Genomic DNA, 23,715 nt, shown 5'->3' on the forward strand with positions numbered 1-23,715 from the left:
TGTGCGGGTGTACTGTAAATATTTGGGATGTGTATGGAAGGTTGTGAGGATTTGCAGTTGAAGATGTTTACCTAGAGGTGCGGTATGGTGATGACGGGAAATGATGTGACGCCATCCCGCAAGTTTCGTTGTACCAGGGTAGCTACTGTGGGAAATCGGGGGTCTTGGAGGGATTGATACCCGCAGAGTTTGGTGGAGGGTCGAGTTTCCTGCAGTGCGATGACAGCTGGGGATGTAGGAGTAGTGGTGATGTATGCCTGGAAGATAGCGCATTTGGCTTGAAAACCCCTGCCGTTTTACTGCCACAGTAAGAAAGATTTAGAGGCCGGCATGAGGTTCGGGTTTTATGGGTAAAGGTACGCTGGAGGGCGCAGTAGACGGGAGAAACGGAGAGTTGGATGGGAGCAGTTTCTTGATACAAGATAGGAGCTCGTTCTGCACGCTTGTAATGCAGTCCTGCATGGCTGTTTGTGAGGCGATGAGGGAGTTGTGAATGTGTAGGTATTCTTGCCTCTGCGCCTGGAGGGCTTCCCATGGGACAGGAGGTAGGGGTGACGGGCTAGTGAGAGGGTCATCTTGGGGTGCCTTGCGTTTGGTGGGAGGCGGTAGGTGCGCGTTGCTGTCCGTAGATGTCATGTGAGTGTCTGGGAGGAAGGTTTTCCGAGGGTTAGCTCTGGATTTTGTCGTCGGAAAATCTCATTTTCTTGGCGAAGCCTGGGAACTTCCGCGCGATGATTGCGAATTTCAGCTAATAGGGGTGCGTATGTAGGGGGGACGTTCGGTGGGGAGCGGTGTGTTGAAACGGGAGCAGAGGTTGACTGTGGGAGACGGCCCTGGGAGCTCACCTGTACGTTAGATATCGATGACGTAGTGTAGAGGCGGTTGGATGGCCTGGCTGTAGGTCTTTCCGCCAGTAGGAGAAACAGTGGAGGAAATTTCTGGCTCGCAGGTCGGTAGTGCGTGCGGGAGTTTTTGATAGCTGTAGTTGCGCGTCGCGAAGCAGGTAGGGTGGCTTCTGCGAGCGGCACGGTTGAAATCGTTTGGTGCATTCAGCAGCTCGCGTGAGGTGATTCTCGCCGCATAAGACGCACGTGGGGGTGCATGGGTGTTGGTCCGTATAGGGTTCCTCTATATAGCTCCCTGTGGGAGCTACATAGATAAACTGTAGGTCCGTATGAGAGACAGTGGGCGGGGTGTGGGCGGAAGATTCGGACATTCATCCTTGCGATGGCAGGGTGTCCAGCAGTTTAAGCAGGCTTCTGTCTTGCGCTTGAACTGGTAGCAGCAAAGAAGGGCGGCTCGGTATCGAACCCAAAAGCAGACGGTGCCGCCGAAGAGGACAATTGTACTAAGGTGGAGTTTTGGCGACGTTTAGCGTTGACGATTTGGAGGGCTGAGTTGTATTCGATGAGGCTGCGCAGGATGTTGTCGGCGGAGTCCGTGGGAGGGATGTCGAAGATCACCTCAGTGGTGGTGTTATACGAAGGTGGGGTCTGGTTGGCCAGAAGGGATGCGGTGCCATGAAACGCAAGAGGCATCAGCGACAGGTATTGTTGGGCATGGTTTTCGGAGGGAGTGCTTACGATAATAAAGTTGGAGCGGTAGGAAATGCTAATTTGATCCTAGATGGTGGTTGGGATACTCGCCTGAGACTGAATCGCATCCAGAAGCTGGGTATTGGACACGCTGTGGAGCGCTAGGCCACCCTGCGGGCGTAGAATGACCTTGATGTCATCGTCCGGGCAGGGGGTCGTCAGTCGGGTGCGCTTTGCGATTAGGACGCAATTGGGCCTATTGCGCTTGTTGGTCGGTGGTCGGCGAGGGATCTACGCCGGAGGGGGCGGCGTGGTTGGGGAGTTGGTGGACTGCTCGCGATGCTTGCGACGATGCAGACCCCGCCGGGTTCGTCGAGTTCTTCGGGAGTGGCGGAACGGCCTTCTACGGCGCACTCATGTTGGCGAAGGGGGCGTGGGCGCACGTGCCGTTAAGGCGTGTGGCCAGGCGACGCTCTTTGGCGCGTGGCCGAGCCAAGGGGACCCGGCACAGGTAGCGATGTGCCGGCTTTAGGGCTAGCGTCGAGCGGTAGCGTGGTCTTCGGTTGTCTCTCAGGGAAATCTTGATTCCAGCTCACCCTGGGTGGTAACGAAAGAAAGGGGGTGGCGGGCTGAATCGAGACGTGGTAATTCTGGGTGGCTACAGCGTCGCAGAAAGCCCATCAGGCTACAAAAGCCGAATCGAAGCGGTGGCCGAGCCGGATCTGCTCGGCCACCTGGTGGCGAATCACCCATTTTGGACCCGTCACCTCACCGCTACGGACGTCTTTGTTCCCTGTGCTAAGCTCTGTAACGAACGCCTGAAGTCGAAGAAAGCGTGTGCATCACGTCATCGAAAAGTGTTGGCGATGCGTCTAGCACCCGCCTAACATTGGCCATAATGACTCGGGTCACCACCCGACCCATCGTTGACCTGTCCCCTCACCACTTTGGACGTATTTGTACATTGTCTAGGGAAGACCTCACGGCGAAGTCTCCAGTCTAATAACGTGTCGCGTAAGGGTGAATGCCGCTTTGCAGTTAATCACTATAGGGAATGGTGTTCAATCGGCCGTTAATGTGCTTGATGTGTACCAATGGCTGGACCTCACAGGTTTCTCATGAACCATTTTGATTTCATGCTGCAGCTATTTTGTTGATTCACATTGCAATTTATTCGTTCGTTCTTAATCAGGTTACAAACTTATGCATCCTTAAATTATTGAGACAGATTTCTGTCAGCCATATAGGAATTTGCCTGTGTACCCTGATAATAAAATGTGCTGCCATGTGTCGCTGCTTTCTTCAAACTTGCAACTGGTTCTGATAGAACTAATACACTCTGGTAGACCTATCAGACTAATACCGACTGATAGAGCAACAGGCTAATACAGACTGATCGGCCTATTAGTGGCAATAAGCATACGTGTATTATTAGGTTTTGTATCAGAATTTTGGCTAGGGTTACCCATGCTGTGCATCTTCTGATGTACAGCGAATTGTAGTAAAGATAATATCCAGAACTGAAGGATCAGTGCACATATTAATTCATCGTCTTCATGCAAATGTGGTAGCAAACAGGCTGACTTACCTTAAGAAACACAACTTTCTCTTTGATAACACTGAACATTGTTTGCTGAAAAACAGTGACCACAGGCAAGTGCTTGATACTACTAAGTTTATTTGCGAATTTTCTTTCAAGTATACAAAAGAGACGAAGAAAAAAGAACAGTACAGTAGTGTAAATAGTATTCTACAAATGACTGCTTGAGAGTATTGGCACCGTAGTCGCTTCTCTTTTCATGATTTTTATGGCAAGATATAGTATGATGCATGTTCGTTTACTATTTATTGCTGTAGATTCCATTGCTTGCAAGGTTAGTTCTTGCTTCGCTGAGCATCGCATCAATTTAGTTGACACGGTATGCTTACCACAAAAACAACCAGCCGGTTAAACAGAAGCTTTTAATGCTTGAAGATTCTTTGCAGTTGCGCGAAATGCAGAAACCAAAGAAGAAAAACAGGTCAGTTGCTCCACTATATGCAGCCTCTTTCAGCTACCGTATGCTCATAAGTTCTAAATTACAATAAGCCTACAAAATGACTAGTAGTCCGTTAACAGAGCCACCGAAGAACCTGCCTGTACGAGGTTGCCACGGTTTGCGTGCCATACGAGTTAACCTGCAACCAATAGCTGACCATCGAATAACTCAAACGATACCATAGGCAAATTTGTGGGACATCTTACCATCAGAGCTGCAAATACACTGCTAGAAACTACGTAGCTCATTTTCAACCAGTAATGATGGATTTTTCAAACGCAGTAAGAACTGCTGAACTCCATGCAGTGCACACAACAATAAGCCAAATAGAAGCATGCGGATGTTGCAGATACCTGTTCACAGCCTCACATGCCGGACAAAAGCTTTTGTTTCTGGAAACCAGTATCATTACACTTACCAAGAGCTGCAACTTTTCGTTTCCGAGATGAACTAGGCTACCCCAAAGGCAGGTCATCGGAAGCTCATGGCTGTTACTCAGCTTTCTATTTAATTACGGTTAAAGCATTAGGATGAAAATATTTTGTTCTTAAAAGGTACCTTTTTTCTTTCAACAAAAAAAATGAACAAAGCAGTGATTGCTTATCACAGACAGCACCAAAACTAGATTATTAAAAAGACAACAAAATGAAAAATTGCATAAGCACCAACAAGAAACCGCTGAAGAAACGTCACATGGACGTTCCTTCCAAAACAAACATCCATATATAAATACAGGGAGAAGTGGCACGATGGCCGCAGTGCCTTTCCCGAAATCCCCAGAACGGTATCCCGAAAACACAACGCATACAACGTATTCGCAAGTGCAGTTCAGCTGTGCTCGAGGCCTAAGTAATGACTGCCACCGAGAGAATGAGTCGCAGATGTTTCCCTTTCGATGACAGCACCAACAGACATGCGGGAGCTATTAAGCACACAACATACTCTAAATTAATACCAACGTAACACCCTCCTTAACCACATGCTAACTTGCGGCAAATGTTGACGTCTCTACAAGACCACCCGAAACTCCGAGGAACATACGTAGGGCGAAGATTGATACACAGCCGGTATACATTGAAACAGATGATCTTTTGCCAGAGTAAGGCTTGATAATGTTGCTACAAGTAATTTCTCTGCTACATACTTCAGTGCAACACTAGCTTAGTCCGTGAAGTAACACACGCCAGACAACTATGCTGATGTCGTGAGGAGGCTGTGCTTTAGAGTGTTGGTAAGCCTCTTCGCATGGAGCATTCCTCTCCAGAGAACACAGCATTCGAGGTTCTCACGTCGTTTGACAAGGTGTTAACACAAAATTCTCTTCATGAACATGACTTGATTAAACCTTGCAACATGTTGAACCCTGTACCACTAGCTTAGACCCAAACACGTATTTCTACTACGGCCGAAATCATGGCCTACAGTTCCTCCAAAAGGTCACGGCGGCAACCCCGTAGACACGCCACGTTGCCACACGAAACAAGGCTTGCGTCTTCGCAAAACAAAACAATGGCACAGCACTCGGAGCAGCTATCATACGTTGAACGTCTACGTTGCAAAAACAAGGGACATACGCTAACCCTTGCGATAATGCTGGTTGAGGAATAAAGCACTTCAAAACCTCAGCCTCAACTGTCAAGACCTACCGAGCATAAAACTGACAGGCAGGCAGTTCCGGAAAAGCTTGAAAAGCATTTGCAGCCTCACCATACGTTTCAGGTTTGCATAGTTGTGCAGAGTAAGATTGCAGTCTGCAGCTGTCTTTGAAACTTTCACAGAGGGCACAACTTGGTAGGCCGATGAGTCAGGCAAAACGTGTATACCTTTTCAACATGCTTAAACGAAGCATTCATGAACATCTTAATTTGCCCCAAACATTGGACTGTTTAGTCTTTACTTCCTGCAGGAAAGTATCTGATTTGCAAAATCCGCAAATGTGCAAACGGAAAAACGAATACACCGAAATTTTTTGGGTGCAATGAAGTTGTGCCCTCACTTGCTCAAAGACGACTGAGACATACAGAGATGAGCAAACCTTGGTATGTTTGACCTCGCATGGCCCCAACTATCTATGCATGCAGCTTTGCATCAGCTGCAGTGGGGATGGAGGCAACAACAACGCGTCTAGGTATCTTCTTCGATGCACAGAGAACCGATGCACGTGTCCACCGCGCACGCTTTCACCACCCCTGCTGTCGTCTGGCATTTGCAGACACTGTGAGCTGCTGTAGACTACAACAAATGAATCTCAAACCACCTGCCGCAGTTTTGCTGCTTCTGTTGAAATAAAGCCAAAGATTCTTTCCTCCAAGCTTGCAGTACAACCAAACGAGCGTGATGTCAAAAAACTGAAAAGCAAAACTATGCGTGCCAAACTTTCGCCTACTTTTTCACTAAGGTCTAACAAGTAAAGCTACTTTAGCGAGTTTGCTTACGCACTGGGTATGCATTTTTTAAAGCCAATTCGCTAACAAACATATTGGCGGCAAACACGCCAAACCTACAACTACACCTGACACGCGAGTTCCTGTGCTTCAAACGTTTAACGAGTGAGTTTCCAATGCCCGCCTTGGAAGAAATTTTTGGTGCGAGTAACTGCCGTGGACAATTCAATTTGCTGTATTCCAAAACAGCTCGTGTTGTCTATCGACTGCAGTAGGAAACTTACACCTAAAACAGCGTCGTTCACACAATTCACAGCCCCCCCAGAATTTGAAACTTTGCCCTCCCACACCATTTACCATACACACTCTATTTATGGATACTACTTTAATCTACAATCACACTCATTCCCTTCTCAGGGTGCCTTCAAAAAAAATGCTGCAGGCCCTTCAATGCAGGAAAGTCTGCAAATTGGTTTTGTACAGAACTTCAACGTTTGCTTGTTATCTTTGGTTAGGTAGCATGAAAACGTTACTTTTGAACCAAATAATTTGCAATAAAAGCTGTGTCACAAGCAAAACCTGGCATCTTTGGCATAAAGCTGGCATTACAGAATTAGGACACCTAAATGAACATGAAAAAAGAATCAGTTCAACAACCTTTTCTAACATATATCAGATAAACTGCTCACAGCAATGTACAAAAGCACGGCGTCGTCTTCTTGCTACACTACCAGCAAAGCGAAAAAATTGTACCTACATAATGTAGTGAAGTTCTCTAGGTACTGGACAGTGCTTGTTACGAACACTTCTTCAGAGCTACCATACATACCAAGACGATTAGTACTGCTTGCAATTCTTTCAGCACCTGGACACAACTGCTGCCCTTCTATCCATTGAAATGATTTAACCCTACGAGTTCCTAACGTAACTACTCGAGGAAAAACTCCAATCAAACAATGGTAGAGGAAAATTGAAAAAATCTAACTATGGCCACAGCTCACGGCTTACACCTGCTGGTTAATTATGCAAGAGCCATTCCACACATGGAAGAAGCTTCACCAAAGAGTACATGCTCAATCATAGCCGCATGCATGCCAGATTCCTATCCTACAGTGCAGAAAATATGCGATGAACAGTGTTGGACCAAGACGGATACCTTTGTATGCCTCCTCGTTTGGAACGATGACACGAAGAAACTGTGAAACAAAAGCACTTCCTAGAGCAAAACGAAACACGTGAAGGTCGGCAGAAGCAGACGTGGACATCTGGCATTCACTGGAAGACTCCATTCATCTCAGACAATTGTTTGCAAAGTGGCCTCTCTTGAGATGCTTTCAGGAAACAACGCAACAAAAGTGAGCTAGGGCGCTTGCCGCATCCTTTGCACCTTCAACACGGTTCCAAACAAAACTACTGCATTCCACTCTCGGGGCTAGCGACAGAGATGCAAGACCTCCAGGTGTCAACAAGTTCGGAATGCACAAGAAATTTCAGCGCAACACACGACACACACTCTCGGGAAGAGCTAAAAGTGTATCTCGAATAGAACACTGAAGCGCCGAAAAGAGGGGTGGAAACCCAGAGACGGTCGAAGGTCTCCACAACCGCTCCACAAGCCAAATGCTCAAGAGCCGAGTGTACAACGTTGCGAGATCTTTGCCTCCGTAGCTGTAGAACTTACACTGAGATTCCGCCCAGGTGGCAACAGTACTAGACTCCTTCACGAGGCAGGTCCATGCTGTTGTGCGCTTCAAAAGTGGTACGACTGGCCAAGGCCCAACACTGCACCGTTTGACGGTACGGAGTAACGCTCTGAGCACCCATTCCCACGGCACACCCAAGGGAAAGACAAAACTCGGACGCTTATTGGCGTCGCCAAGGCATCCACACTGGTGACAACTGCCCCCGTGGACAACAGAGGGGCCCCACAACTTTCATTTTCATGGCGCACGAATGTTTCCTGATATTGCGTCGGAAAATACAGCCACGACCGCTGAAATAACTACGTTCCACTAGGGGCGCGGGGAAAGGGATCACAATACGAGGTGTGAGCTCTGCATTGTCCGCAGTCCTAGACTGCTCGAGTTCTACCTGCGCAAGTGTGCATTTGAGCACTGTGCCCTATCACGTCACACGTACTTGGAGGAATCGATCCCGACGCTTGCTGTAGCAAACGTTCCCCTAGTCGTCGGGGCCGCGAATTGCATACAGCCGGCCTCCAATATGTGATCTCTGCTGCCTCTATGGCCAGTAATACTGAGGTGGCCGATAGCACTCACAGAGTGGTCAAGAGAATGGCAGCAGGATGTTGTTTGAGTGAGCGAACTCTCCGTGAACACTGTACGCAGCACGGGGCACAAAGAAGTTCGATGCAGAAGAGAGGTTTGGAAAAGTGCCAGGACATGTGTCGTTACATCATTCTTGAATGCAACGGAAGTGACAGCCTGACAGCTACCATATTAGACAGAGTAGTGGTGTTCTTAAGAGGAGGGATGCGAACCATGACCGCATGAGTCAAAATGGCACTTATCAGTTTTCAGCTTAACTCTGACGTGTCTACTAGCATGCTATGGGAGATTTATCAGGGTTTGATGGACAAAAGAAGCATGGTAAAAGTGCGGTTGCAAAATTTCAGCGCTCACAATTCCAGACAATAACAGAAAGAAACAGCACCTATACCAGTGCCTTTTTTTAAAACCGAGGATGAGTACAATCAAGACTCCACAAGGTATCTAGACACATTGACAAACGTACAAGAAAGGAAACACATCAGTCCCCAATTCTCACGTATTGCAGCTCACAATAGTGCATACATCACCCACATGGCATGAGACAGAGTGAACGGGAAACAAGGTGGCATCAAAAGGAAAAAAGGCAAACACACATAAAGGTGGAAAGCAACGGCAAAGAAAGAATGCTTCCCGCACACTACTCCTTTAAAACAAAAGCAAAGATGCACAGAAAAAAATGTGCATCTCCGTGAGTGGCACTTACCTCGGTTAATTCAAAAGCAGGATCGGTCCACAAAAACTCACGGTCATCACACAGAAAACTGTCTTGCGGTACTTCAAAATCCTTGTTTGCTGCCAGTCCTAGTAACGGAAGCGATGCCCTACGAATTGCCGACAGTGAAAAAAAAAGATTTCTATCCCTGCTAAAGGGACTCAGATACATTTAAGAAAGCTTATCCGAAGCATCGCCAGGACTGTGCGACATCCATGGCGAAATAAACCGAGGGACGCCAACAGTGCCCTCCCTGGCCTCAGCTGTCGACTCGACGTTTTTGAAGAGCCGACGGCAGACACTTTTGAAGAGCCGCAAAACAGCTACGGTAGCCCGCAGCCGCTTCGGGGGGAAGCCCGAAAGAAATTCGTCGTCGTGGTGGTGGTCGGGGGACGTGCGTGGCTGCGTCGTCGACGGCCGCTCACTTGCGGTGCTCGAGGCTCGTGTAAGGGAAGTAGTAGAGCTGCTGGGCGAGGTTGAGCTGCCAGCCCGAGGCGTGCAGCTCGATGAGTTCGAGCAGCGTCTTGCGTGCCTGGGCCGACAGGCCCGGCTGCACAAAGGCCTGGCGCAGCCGCCCGACCAGTGTCGCCATCCGCTGGGGGGCGTCCCGCTCCACCGCCCGCCCGGCGATGGTCAGCACTGACCGCAGGCACTCCATCTGCAAAGCGAGTGCAGGCGAACGACACAGTGAGACCCCATGGCTTCTGCCCAAAAATCCCTGACCTCGCGCTATAGTCCTGTATCTTGCTGCTTTGTCGTGGTAACAGTGATGTCCATTTTATTAAACTTCAATCAAATAAGGGACATATTAAAAAATGTGGTTGAACTTGCTTTCATAGAAATCGGTAAAACACGAAAGTGAAATGTGCCTTCACAGGATCAGTTGAATGTTTATTCTGCATCGATATAAACTTGCACATCGTTATTTATATTTCGTCGGTATGACACCATCAGACGCGTCAACATTAGACACTGGATAGCACGCGCCGGTACACTGTGTGAACCCGAATGAAACCACAGGCGCTCGCAAACCATTTGAACGAAACTGCACGGGCTGCCAGCGAATTGGTTGGTGAAATAACGATACGCTGCAGTGGAAGAGCATGATTTGCGGGGCTGTCTTGTCGGTGTGCTTGGCGAGCGACAACCTAATGGCGCGTAACTTTGGAAAAAGTGCTACCACCGCGTTCCTACTCCGTGGAGTGAACGGCAGACGGTTGCGTTGCGACGAGCTCAGCTGGCACCAACTGTCGGCGCTCATTAGCATCGTGATGCACTACTTCACTTCACCTCTCTTAGATGGCAGCCCCATTGAAATAGAGGAGGAGGAAGAAAGACATATGGCGCGTTCATACAACTGTCTGCGTTTCAGCTCATAGCGCAGTGGGTAAAGCGTCTATCACCTCCCGTTGCGGCAACGGAGACCCCGGCTCGAATCCTGGCACCGCTGCATCAATGGAACTTTTCCTGGCGATGTCATTTCCATGACGGATATGACGTCAGTCAGATTTTGTTGGTTCCCGGAATAAAACACTTACGTTTTTCAAAGCAGACGAAGCAGTGGCAACTCCTCGGCCAATTTCCTGGCGGCTTCTCTACGACCTCACAGAATTTCGTTTGTGCAATTGGCGACGGCCGACAAAAACCACCACCTAGAAACATGACTGGGCGATTGTACTATACTCGGGAACAAGTTAAGAACGGAATAGCTCATGTATGGTATCACTCCGCCAAAGCGACGGACCCGGATGTCAACAGGCGCGCGCGTTTTGAAAGGAGATTGCTATGAATGCTTGATACCGCCTGCCTTTTCTCGCGTAGTTTATTTGTCGTCACTGCAGTACATTATAAGCATATAAATCCATAAAGTGAGGGAAACGGCTCGTGCCATGTTCAATATACTCACATTAACGCACTACTTGCACCACGCGGAGTAACATCCGGCTGCGGTGATAAGGCACAGCGGCAACTTCCGTCCAGGAAGCCACTGACCTCGGGTTAAATTTCAGTGCAGAAAAATCAGGAATAATGGTTTTCAATGACGCTACCACCGACGTAGAGTCTGTCCAGCGAAGCGAATTACCTAGAGTGAAGGAATATAAATATTTGGGAGTGTGGATAAACGAAGGGGATAACTACTTATGTACTCACGAATAGCAATTTAAGGTTAAGGGAAAGCGAAACGCAGCTATAATGAAGCATAGAGCTCTGTGGGGGTATAACAAATATTAAGTAGTAAGAGGAATGTGGAAAGGAGTAATGGTTCCGGGTCTCACGTTTGCGAATGCTGTACTCTGCTTAAAATCAGACGTTCTATCAGGCCTTGAAGTAAACCAGAGAACGGTAGGACGTTTGGCCTTAGGCGCGCATGGAAAAACAACTAACGAAGCAGTTCAGGGAGATATGGGCTGGGCGTCATTTGAAGTTAGAGAAGCTCAGAGTAAAATATGCTTTGAGATGAGGTTGAGGGCAATGGATCAACGAAGATGGGCAGCTAAGGTTTTGAGGCACCTATACTTGAAAAGCGTGGACATGCAGTGGTTAAGAAAGACTAGAAGGCTAACGATGAAATACGGAAAGAACTGTGGGGAATCCAAAACATCCAAGGTAACCAAAAAAGAGGCAAGGCAGATTGAAACGAATAAATGGAGGGAAAAAATGGAAGCTAAAACGTCGTTAGAGATGTACAGGGCTGAGAAGATGAACATCAGAAAGGAAAATCTCTACGATAATTCCCAGGGCAGTACTTTGCTTTTTGAGGCTAGAGCAGGTTGCCTGTGAACTAAGAGTTTTGTCAGGAAGTATTCACAAAATGATGGGGTATGTGTGGTCTGCGGAAAAGAAACAGAAACTATGCGGCACATAGTGTTAGAATGTGAGGGTATCCATCCAAATCTACATGAAGGGAATATTGGGCTTTCAGAAGCCCTAGGATTTAAGAGTATCAGAGAGAAAGTTAACTTCAAGGCTGTCGAGGGGGCGAAAAGAAGATTAGAATGCTGGTGGACGAAAAGCAGAGAGGGGAATATTGCCTAGGACAGTTACCACCTGTAACAGGGAAAAAAAGTATTTCGGACCTAATAAGCCTTAGTGCCTGCCCTAAGCAGCGCTAGTATTAAACCAAGAGTGTAAAACATGGTTATATTAGTCCTTTTTGGTAAGATGACATGTCATCACCCCGCTTCAAAGGGGAAACCAATAGGGATCATCATCATCATCATCATCATCATCATCGTTGCCGTTCTTAAGTTGTAACCGAGTATAGGGGCGGCTCGTTTCATTTGGTCGTATTATTATAATGCTATTAACTCACTGATAAACACGTTTTTAGTGCTGCTGGCCGATGTTTTGTCACTCCTGCCCATATGAGATCACTGTGGCACAAAACCTGAAGGTTTTTCAATATTTCTTGCGTTTCTTTTTTTTCATCTAAAGAAACATCTTTTGTGGCTGGATTGGGGCTGAGTGGGTTACAAAAGGCTAGCTGTAGGCTCCTTTAACCCACTCAAACAGTGGTTTATACAGAATTGTGATTTTGGGGGGTGTCGAAGTCCTCCTGGGGGGTGAGGGGTTCTATAAATCCCTGGGCGGGGTGCTTGTGTTTATGGAATCTTTTTGGGGGTGTCATCCTCTTGGGGGGTGTGGTGGGGGGGGGGGTTATAAATCCCTGCACTAATAAGACTGACAACACCCCAGTACCTTGCATCATCTGCTGCGGCAAGCATGCATTCTACGAGAGCGATGGTGCTGGGGCTGAGCCAGCACCAAAGAGGCCAACACCACCAGCGAAACTCCAGCCAACAGCGCAAAATAAATGGCAACCCCGGTCTTGATTCATGACGTGGCAGTGCTTGGATGTGTTGTATCGCGCTTCTCCTTGGCAAACACAAGACAATGCACAGTTGGAACAAGGAACAATAGTGCAATTCTCATTAGGGACACAGCTAAGTTGACAGACATGCCATGATTCCTGTTCAGCATAAAGATGACGTGTCTGCAATACACCCATCTTGTTACAATACTATCATGCAAACACAGCGTACACCCCCCCCCCATTATTCACAAGTGGACAGCTCCACCAGCATCCAAATTTCACGGATGCCCGAACTGTAGTCGTGAAATCACAACAAAACCTTTTACCATTTAATTTGGCTTAGTCCATTATTCGGTCGTAATTGCGAACCCGTGGTCCCGCCCCTGTGGTTGCAAAGGAACATGTTAATCCGGCCCATGACAGTCCCACCACACTAGATGCAATCACCCAGCATGCTCTTGGATACGGTCTTCACAAATTGGTGTAACAGTTTGATCGACTTCCGAAGTCTCTCGACAGTGTGAACTGAGAATTTTGGTGCCACAGAGTGACTTAAATGTGTTAATTGTGTAGTCCTGTGTGTGTTAATCGTGTGTATGTATTAAATCGAAGGTGAAATTACCTGTTTTTTCTATTTGGATTATTGAATTAGAAACTTCTAGCTAGAAATAGCCATAATTTTTAGCAAGAAATGCAGTTTCTAGTGAATTTCTCGCTGGACTGAGATTTCCTTCCAGCTAGCATTTGTCAGTCCAGCTAGAAGGAAAAAAAACCAAGATGGAAATAATCGTCTGCTGTTAGACTAAGGATTCCTCTAGTTAAAAGTAGACGATTCCAGCTAGAATCTAATAATCAAGTCAGAAAGGAAGCCGGAAATTATGATTTCTTGATAGAAATGCTCCTTCCATTTTCACAGGGGTTAAATGTATTAATTTTGGATTAGTACCCCAAAACTGCAACTGTGTTCATTGCGTGAACTGTGACTTTCCCTTTTTCCCTTCATCCCTGCTCCCCAGGGCCTCATGGCCTCTCGTTTAATAAAGTGCACTCTCTCTTTTGTTATAACACTCTCATCGGTTTCTCTGACCGAAAAAATAACTGTGAATTATGTGCCATTTCTGTTATGCTAGGCGAAGTGGGGAGGTTGACTCGCCTCTCCGGGGTTTCCCAGGGAAGGCGGCCGGAGGATGATGTGGCAGCAGTCGCAGAGCAGCATCACCAGGCAAAGGGTGCGGCTCGCCGTGGGTGCTGCGCCACCACCACCTGCGGCCACAGTGCGGCCGGCCGCCATTGTGCCGGGGGCGGGGGAAGCGGTGGCGGCGCTGCGGCCCCGGAGGCCCAGCAGGAGCTCGGCCAGGAAGCAGACGTAGGCCGTCCAGCGGCGCGGCACGGCCGAGGACGCCTCGAGCGGCCGCAGCAGTTGGTCCCGCTCGTTGAACCACTCACGGCAGGCGCTCAACAGGCTCTCCAGGAACGTCTCGCCCCTCTCCTTCTGCACCATGTAGAGCAGGAGGAATAATAGGGAGCATGTCAGAACCGAAGGATGCAGTGCTCTTGCACAGCATTAAGTTGGCCCCGTCTGCTGTCATGATTTCAGGTGACAATCCCCATAGGAGATTGTGATGGTGAAGCATATAGGGGCAAAAGGTGATGAAGAAGTGGTGGAGATTTATATATTCCACCAAGTAGACAAATTCGGGAAAGTGACATTACATTCATGGATAGACACAAGCCGAGCACTTCCCGTGCGCACTTAGAGCCACCCACTGGTTCGTTTGGAACACTCCTATCCTTTCGAGCAGATGCTTAGAGAACTCCATTCTTTGGCCTCAGTAGAGCAGGGGTAGAACGGCCTGTGTTCGAGCTCCAAATGCGACAAAATTTTCCCCAAAGGCGTTTGACTTTTTAAATTCAAAATGTTCTCTTAGCTGAATTTTCCGCATTCCTTCCATAAATGTGGTTTGGAATCTCATACGTCAGTTTAAGGGCAAGGAAGGGCACAACATATCCCGTTTGACCCGCTGCCTACCGCAGACTAGCTGAGCTCATCCACACTAAAACAAGTGCTACCGCAATCTAGCTACCCTGAAATATGTTAGTTTATCATGGTAGTCATGTTTAGCATGTTGTTTATCGTACTAGTTTATTTTGAAGCTATTTGATTCATTGTACACTTGACAGGAGACAGCGAGAGCTCGATCCCCTAAGGTGCTTTGACAATGAACGTCTAACCCTTTCGGTCCTGTTGTTAAAGGAGCCATGAAGAGAAAACACAAGTTTGGTTCATTCAAAAGATTGTCTCGTTAGAATCATACTGACACCACTTTTAACGTAAACTTCGCTCAAATAAGCTACATAATTAGGAAAAACGGGAATGGTCATGCGACCCACCAGCTCATTTCCCGCAACTGAACCTATGATGTCACATGAGCTAAGCTCTGCGATTGGCGGAGGCTGGCAGAAGGAGACGAAAATTAGGTAGAGCTTACAAACTAGACGAACGAGCGATTTGCGCTTAAATCTAGGGCACATTCTTTACAAAGCAATAAGAATGATGGGACAAACAGTGGAAGTTACGAAAGCACATGTAAACATAGAAGTACTGATGCGTTCTGCTGTTCGTACTGCGCACAGCATGCTTGGTTTAGCCAGCTGCACAGCACTACGGGGCTTGGGGTTGTCTCAGACGACACTGGCCGATTGACGCAAGCAACAGTGTCTTACGTGACCCCATTTGTCGAGCGAGCACTGTTTCAGGGAACGAATATTTTCTCCCAGAACAAAAACAAGCCAGGTTTAAATGCGGGCAAAAACAAACCAAACGCTTTCCACGGTATGGTGGCGCCATCTAGGTTACGGAACGTAAAGAAACGCGGGAACAAACCAACACCGCTGTACAGGGTGGAGACAACCTTTGAACGGTCCAGTGCCGCCGCAATTGGGCCAACGGGCTCAACGCGTTATTCTTTTCGTTTCCCACGAGACCTAGCAACGCGAAACAGACAACATGATTCAAACTTCTTCAGTAAACCGCGTTGCGGCGATAATTTTAGCGCGGTTTTGACACAATGACTTGCTTCGGCGGCGAGCGAGCAACCGAAAATGGCGGCGCCAGCGTATACGTGTCTCTACCCTGTACGGCGGATGCGTGAATGAAGGAACTCTAGGCTGCAGAGCGGTCGGTTCCCGTGATGTCACTTGGGACCACAAAAACGCACGATTGAGCGGGAAAATCAAACTTTTAACCTAAATTGTTTAATTTCTCAGTGAATAAAGCACCGTTTGTATCCGGACAACCGCTGGGGGCACTATAAAACACGAAATCTTTCGAATAAAACCAACTTGCATTTTCTCTTCATGGCTCCTTTAAGTATATTTGTGATGATATTTTCTACCAAAATGACCAATGACGAGTATAGCCGTCGTCTGTCATGACAACTATACTCGTTATCGGTCATTTCGGAGCCATGTCAGCGATTTTTTGGAAGACACTGCAGCCATGCGGTGAAGCCATCTTCGACAATCTTTTTTACACAATTCAAGAAATAAAGGTACGTGATTTCATCGAAATAATGGTGCCGTGTAAAGCCATCTCAGAGCAATCTTTTTCATACAGTTAGAGAAACAAAGGAATGTTGTTTCATTGAAATAATGGTGCCGCTTTATTCAGAAAATAAACCTCTACAAATGGAATGAAAAACATTTTCAGTGAATTTCGTACATTTTTCTTTTTCTTTTTTGCTCGCGGTATGGAAAGCGTTAATTAATGTTCTGCATTAGACTGGAAGTGCCAACCTTGTACAAAGTTCGAAATGGAATATCGCCTGGGCAGCGCACCAAACCACAAACAGAAGGCAGTGGAAAATAAAGCAATAACCTGCAGCGCTTAGTGCTTTATTTTCTGTAAGGATCCTGAAGCCAGTTTGATCTCATGAACCTCTCTAAGATGGCAAGTGCCCCTGGTTTGCTTCAGTTTAGGAGGGTGATCAGCTAATGTAATTCCGTGTGCAAAGATCAAAGAAGCTACTGAGGCAGAGTTACGGCTGCGCCATTTAAGCAATGACCAGGAATACCGTGGTGTCACCAGAAGTGAACAAGTTCTGCTAAAGCGAAAGCAAACAAAAGTGCTAAGTTTTTCCTACCTGGTGTAACAATAAATGTTGGTACAAGCAGTTCTGCAACTAAACATACATGTAGAGGTTTTTTATCAGTATTTGGATGTGTGTGAGTTGCCTTCACTTGTAGATACATAGCCTTGAACACTGTCCAGGTGCAGCTTAACAGGACTGCACTGTACTAACGTTCATGTTTTCCCTGAAGGGCGCTGAAGCCTTGCTGACGATTTGCAGCTCCTAGAAAACATTTCCGCTTATTTTCAAGTTCTGAATAAAGGAAACACGGCTGCTGAAGCCACTCAACAGGTGAGAATGCTAGAGTATAGAGAGCACACTGCATGCAATAAAGCCATACCTTAGTACACCTTTTGTGTGCTTTTCAGAATGCCATCCTCAATGCTGCTAGAGTAAATTACAAGTATTTAAAATTAAAGACGAGTTTATTTTCAGCTCCGTTGCATAAAATTGAAATGCAACTATTCTTGAAGAGGCATGTTTTAAGGGCGGACATGGCTCTTAAAACAGTTTTTGTGTAATTTTATTAAGTAAAATTTGTGAAACTTGTCAGTGTTGCTGGTTTTTTCCCACTGATTTCCAATATGTCATTATTTTTTGAGTAAGTCAATTACCTACCAAGGTAATTAGGGATGACCAGCACTCTTTTGTCCATTGTTGTGCCAAAAATGTCTATCTCTAATTATCTTGGTAACTAATTGAGGTACTCAAAAAATATTCGCATATTTGATATCAATGGAAAAAAATCAGCAAGACTGACAAGTTTCAGAGTTCCCTTAACAATTTATCCAAGCTGTTGTAAGAGCAGTGTCCCCCCTTAAGGCCATATCTCTGGAGGCAGGCTGAAGAGGCACACTTCAAATTTTAGCCTGTGGAGCCTGCTTCTTTAAAGGAGCCATGAAGAGAAAATACAACTTCGTTTAATTTGAAAGAACTAGGATTCAGTATCTCACTCAGCTCCATTAGAGCCACAAGAGATTTTTTTAACGAAAAAAAGCAAGAAGTATTCAAAAACTTTCAAATTTCGCGCCACAGTGACGTGTTATGAGCAAGAATGACATCATACGGGCCAACAATAAAACATAATTTTCAGTGCGTTAACGGCACGTTAGCATTCAAGTGATGCGGTCAAATGGAACTAGAGGCCCCATTACAGACGTCCAGTCATGTGTCGTCGCGACAGGTCAGTTAGGCGGCCGCCAATCGCACAAACAAGGTTCCGTGACGTCATAGAAAAGTTTCGGAAAATTGGCTAGGGGGTCGTGACTGCTTCACACGTTTTCTTTAATATCTCCGTTATTTGTTCGAAGATTGCGATGATATTGGTACCATTGTTACCGGGACTAAGCAGTCTTTCTAATAAACCCAACTTGTATTTTGTCTTCATGGCTCCTTTAATTATTTCGTTACTGCGGGAGATTAACCAATTTTTAGCGCTCTACTAAAACGGAGTTTGTTTTGCTAAACACATTGGTTAGACACTAATTGTAGCAACATAAAATGCAGAATATTTAACACCCTTTCCAAGAATACCAGTTTTTAAAGTGTCTTCCTACATTGTAGTTGCAAAAAACATATCAAAATCCCAATTTTCGTGAAGTTGTAGAAAATGATAAAGGAGTTGTGTATAACAAACCACCGGCAGTAGAAAAAATTTCGAATATACATCTTGTAGGGCAACATTTCAGAAACATGTCCTAGAAAAAGTGTTCACTTGCAAAGAGCAGTTTGTCAGATATGAAAAAAAATGTTAGCACGCGTGGTGCCCGCGCCATGTGATGAAGTTCAACCGCCATTTCAAAATGTGCAATTTTGGGTGGTTCTCTGGAAGACATTTGGTGGTTTGACATTATCAGAAGCACCAATTTGTCCCCATGTTGCATAATAACATCTTGTTAATGACTGACTTTGTATTTACAGCCAGCACAGTATTCGGGACAAGCACGCAATGTGGAAAAATCTGCATGGAGTTGAAAATGAAACTCAGTGGCTGATGCTTGTTGAGATTCACTTCCAGTTATCTCTCAAAACAAAACCTGCGGTATATTATCATCTTCTGCCTCGCTATTGTAGCCTTGCCTGCGATGTGCTAGAATCATGCCCTGCAAGCTTTCACCAAGCAGCTGTTGTGCGATGAAAGAGTTCAGCACTACAAGTTTCCTGCATTGCAGCGCCACGTGAAATTTTCAAAAAGAAACAATACCAAAGCTGTTGGAGACTCGATCCGAAAAGAAAGTTCTACTAAGGAGCAACTAGACCTCCGGAGATACCCTCATATGGAAGCAAAACCGGCCAGCGAACAGCTGGCGGGGTACAAGGCCGGTTTGAAGCGCTCTCCATACCGAAAATCATATCTGGCTGCTGGGTGTTATCTTTTAACTTGCATCGGAAGTTCTTATCACCAAACTCGGGTTAGAGTGTGATGAAATCACGAGCGGCATGCTTTTTTTGAGGATCAGTAGTTGGCGCTGAAGGTGCCATGGCAGATCGGCTTGAAGTTGGGTAACTGCGCAGTAGCACCAAATATGATTTTCGTGATGGAGCAATGAAACTGAAAGTGTTGTGAACTGTTTGCGAATGGCCCTGCGGTAAGTTGAACTACAACACGATCTAAACAAACATGCAAACAGGCAATAAAACTGCCTAAAACCATTAGAAAACTATGCAAACAAGCACTGCTTGATATTTTCAGCTGATTTCAGTACTTATTACTGTCAGAATACAAACCTGACGATTAAAAGTCGGTCTTGTGAATCGCCATTCGTGCACTGATAACAAAAGAAATGCCGAGCCATCTTCACTAATGAGAATCTTGAGGAGAAGCGAAGCATGCAGTGTATGCCGCTGTTTCCCATAGCAAAATAAATGGGCAAGCGTAAATCGCAGAAAAGAGCGTTTCTAGAGCCAACGCGTCTGTTGTCTCTCCCTTGCCACACGGCGCTTGCTGACTGGGCACCAGAGAAGTGCTGGTGCAAGAATAAATCGCGCGCTTGCTGAGGCGGTGGCACCCTGTCTTGCGTTGAACCGGAGACGGGCCGTAGGTTGTCTCTGTGTCACACACCGCAGCATGCTAAAAGTATGGTTTACAGGAGAGAACCTGGCATTTGAAAACAATTTCGGGACAGCCTTTAGCAAATTTCTGTTATTAACGCAATTTAATTTTTTTTATTCCTCTAGTTTACAGTAGTCTAAATTATGTTAGTTTATTTTGAACAGGGTTAACCCAGTACGCAATTGTTTTGTGACCATCGTTTGACAACTTGATTTACCGTGTCTACAGTAGATGCTGACGACAGGAGACGCCAACAGCCCGCGCCCCTAAGGTGCTTCGCCACTAAAACCAAACGCTGATGCAAAGTAATTACAAGCAACGTGCCTTCTTTGGTAGCAGTTGCGCGTGATGACCACGCCCCTTTTCCACACCCAGGTGATGCAAATACGTGTCAAAAATCACGTTTTTGTTGCAAAAATGAAAACAAAACTGATTTTGAAGAGGCATTTCCTGAGCTAACCTCCAATAGCTTTACTTGTTCCAGAAAGGCCTCAAACGCTAAGAAAATAGGCTCCAAAAGTATCGTGAAAATTGAATGATTTTAGAGAGGCGCAGAAACGAAAGAGTTAACGAGGCCGTGAAGACAAAATGGAACAGCATTCAGTAAGAAATAACCAGCTATTGGACCTCCGTTTTAGCCACGAAAGACCCTTTTTAACTGGAAAAACAAAGAAAATATTGACAAACATTATAATTTCACACTATGCAGGACTGACATAATATGGGCCAGCACTAAGAATGCAGTTATAAGTGCATTAGCTGCAGGTTAACATTCAAGTGATGCGATCAAAAGAAACAAGAGAGCCGACTGCAATTGCCCAGCCATGTTTCTTATTGGTGGCCTTCAACAACTGCTGACAATCGCACTAAAAAGATTCTGTGATGTCATACAGACCCCGCCTGAAGATGGCTTGGGAGCTGCCAATTTTTGCCGCAGCATCATTTCTGTTTAATACCCAGATTAGTTGTTTGAAGTTTGGAATGAAATTAGTATCATTGTTATTGCGACAAAGGAGTCTTTAATCAAAAAATCTTGTAATTTGTCTTTATGGCCCTTTTAAACACAACTGTCACGTCTTCTCGGCACTGATAGCTGTTCAGAGAACACTTGGATAAGATTCGGCAGCGTGTACGTGGAAGAAGGCAGCTCACCGCAATAATGGAGAGACAGAGCTGAGCCATTGGCTCGGCGTTCTGGATGCCCTCGGTGGCCCTCTGGCAGATGGTCCGCACCAGCTCCATCAGCTGGTGGGAGCTCAGGGCGTTGGGGTCTGCGTATATGCACGCACGCACCACCACATGAGCAACGGATTGGGAAAAATCACTACAGCAGTGAGAGCATCAGAGAGAACTTCAGCGAGAGAACTTCAGTGAGAGCTTCAGTTACCAGTCCAGAAATGGACCCATTGGGAGTACCACACGCGCACACAAACAGTGTTTTGCAGGTAATTTTCACTCGTTTCCTACACTTCTAAAAAGTCGGTATCAATGTTTCATGTGCAGCTTGGCGATGCCGGCTCAAGCACTGGCACCAGGCACAACCACGAGTGTCACCGCGGACACCGCGGAGAGTAAACTGCGCATATACATCTTACATTTCATTTCTCGCGTGATTGCAGACACCTATACCATCGTCACCCAGTATCGATGGCGATGATAGGTAAGGAGACAAATAGGTAGGGAGTTATGGAAGATGATACAAGGATCCTACATAAGAAGTCAACCTACCGTGCAGGGCCTTCTTGATGAGGCTTTGGTACTCGGCGGGGAAGGTTGCGTTGGAGGGGGCCGTTTCATCGTGCGAGAAGCTCTTGGAGCGCCGCAGCGAGCTCTTGCCGACCACCACTGGCGAGTCCTTTGATGACAGCACCACGGGCGGAACCTGACCAAGGACACAGAGGTGGCGACTGTTGCAACGTTGAAGGTATCTTTGGGTGTAATCAGTGCAAAGCGACGATAAATGCTCCAATATTATTCCAGAAATTAGGGCGTACCTCACTTAAAAAAAAAAATTCTCTGTACATATGAAAGTTAACCACCACAGACAGTGGCGGTCCCAAGGGGGGGGCGAAGGGGGCGGTCGCCCCCCCCAAAGAGGTCCTCAGTTTCTTATGTTTAGTTTTTTGAAGCATTCCACTTGCGTGAAGTTAAATCCCAGCGGGCTGCACAGCATACGCGCATACGCCTCCATGGTTATCCCCACTTCAGCAAATTGGCGCAAGGAGGGGAGCGATTCTTTATTCGCCTCGCCCCCCCCCCCCCCCCAAAAAAAAAAAAAAATCGCCCCCCCCAAAACCGATCTCTGGGACCGCTACTGACCACAGATAGTCATAGTCAGCGCCCAGTATGTCAAAATTTGCTGACATCACAGCAAGCACTAGCGTTTTATAGTTCTCAAAAAAAGCTATTGTCACTGCTTGGGTGACTTCAATTTACACACTGAAACACAACAGATAGTGTGACCTCTTCCTGTACTGCTTTGCCATCTGATAACACAATTCAGAACTCATTCAAAACAACAACTTTTGCATACATGAAAATAGTCCATTCATGACGCCGCTATATGCCAAAGAATATCCACAATTTTCATTCTTATCTTGACACACAGGCAGCTCAGAATGTTCCTGGAAAGCTAAGAAAAAAACCTACTCTGCCTAAAGTTGAACAGAGTGTGTTTTACACTACAACCTCTTGTGTCAGTTCACCTTTCAACGTACCTGATGTGAATGTGCAGAAAGGGTCTGACACTAATGACATAATTTACCTGCGTTGAATTTATTTCTTGTTTACACCATGTTCAAAAAACAAACTTCAAATACCACTGGGATAAAATATTGTTTGTCTTTTCTTGGCCTCAAGAATAACAAAACTGCATTCCCTGTTACTATCAACCCGAGAGAACTGAATTGTTAGAGTAACTAAGCACAAGAAATGCATTTTTGCGATGCATAAATACAAATCAGGCTATTACTTTTGCAACAGATACCACGGCCCGTAGCCCCACGCTACTACATTGCTGTCAAGCAGTGTGAACTGTTCCATTAGCATCTTATGCCAACTACCTGGAAATGCACCGCCCGGGCCGTCATGGGCTGCTGGGGCACAGCCACTCCGTTGGTGCCGTTCATGAGCGCCGCCTGGTGGTGGTGGTGGTGATGATGCTGGTGGTGCTGGTGATGCTGCTGGTGGTGACTGTTGCTCGGGGCCACATCTTCACTCGACTGAGGCAGGTCTGTAGTCGGGCATCACGAGATCTTGCACTCACTCGGCAACCAGCAAGACATGCTCATAGGGAAACTGGCTAATCATGAGGGGCAGCTCTATCCTCTAAAACGTAGTTTGATGTCGACTTGGGCCCTTTTAACGGGGCCATGAAGACAAAATACAATTGGTTCAGTTTGAAAGAACTAGCCTCTGGCAACTTCCTCAGCACCACGCCAGCAATGAAAAACTTTTGACTGAAAAAATGCAATATATATTGAAAAACTTCCAAATTTTGAGCAACAGTGATGCGTTATGGGCAGGAGTGATGCAATAAAGGCCAGTTCTAGAAGAGTGATCCAATAAAGGGCAATTTCTGATGGAGCCGAAAAGCAGAAACACCCGTGTCTAAGATTCCAGAGCATGCTAAGGATCCCCAGCCGGTCAAAATTAATCTGGGGCCCTCCACTACAGTGCGCCTCATCGCCTATATCAATAAAGGCCAGCACTAAAAACGTAGTAATCAGTGTGTTAACTGCACATCACCATTCAAGCGA

The 23,715-nt window shown here is 46.4% G+C and overlaps 1 protein-coding gene across 4 annotated transcripts in view; it reads right to left on the reverse strand.

Moving 5' to 3' along the window:
• Nucleotides 1-3,193: 3,193 nt before the first annotated feature.
• LOC144138779 (MIF4G domain-containing protein-like) overlaps nt 3,194-23,715 on the reverse strand; it is a 159,345-nt gene continuing 138,823 nt past the window's right edge. For all 4 annotated transcript variants that reach the window (XM_077671241.1, XM_077671240.1, XM_077671243.1 and 1 more), the window contains 5 exons: nt 23,020-23,189; nt 21,686-21,839; nt 21,110-21,228; nt 13,929-14,267; nt 3,194-9,619 (listed from right to left, as the gene is read on the reverse strand). In XM_077671241.1, the coding sequence (XP_077527367.1) occupies nt 9,383-9,619; nt 13,929-14,267; nt 21,110-21,228; nt 21,686-21,839; nt 23,020-23,189 (1,019 nt within the window). In that variant the 3' untranslated portion in view covers nt 3,194-9,382. The remainder of the gene's footprint in view (nt 9,620-13,928; nt 14,268-21,109; nt 21,229-21,685; nt 21,840-23,019; nt 23,190-23,715) is intronic.

This window comes from Haemaphysalis longicornis, unplaced genomic scaffold, assembly GCF_048455015.1.
Source record: "Haemaphysalis longicornis isolate Haplotype H1 unplaced genomic scaffold, Haemaphysalis longicornis Haplotype H1 scaffold_5, whole genome shotgun sequence".
NCBI classification, from domain to species: domain Eukaryota; kingdom Metazoa; phylum Arthropoda; class Arachnida; order Ixodida; family Ixodidae; genus Haemaphysalis; species Haemaphysalis longicornis.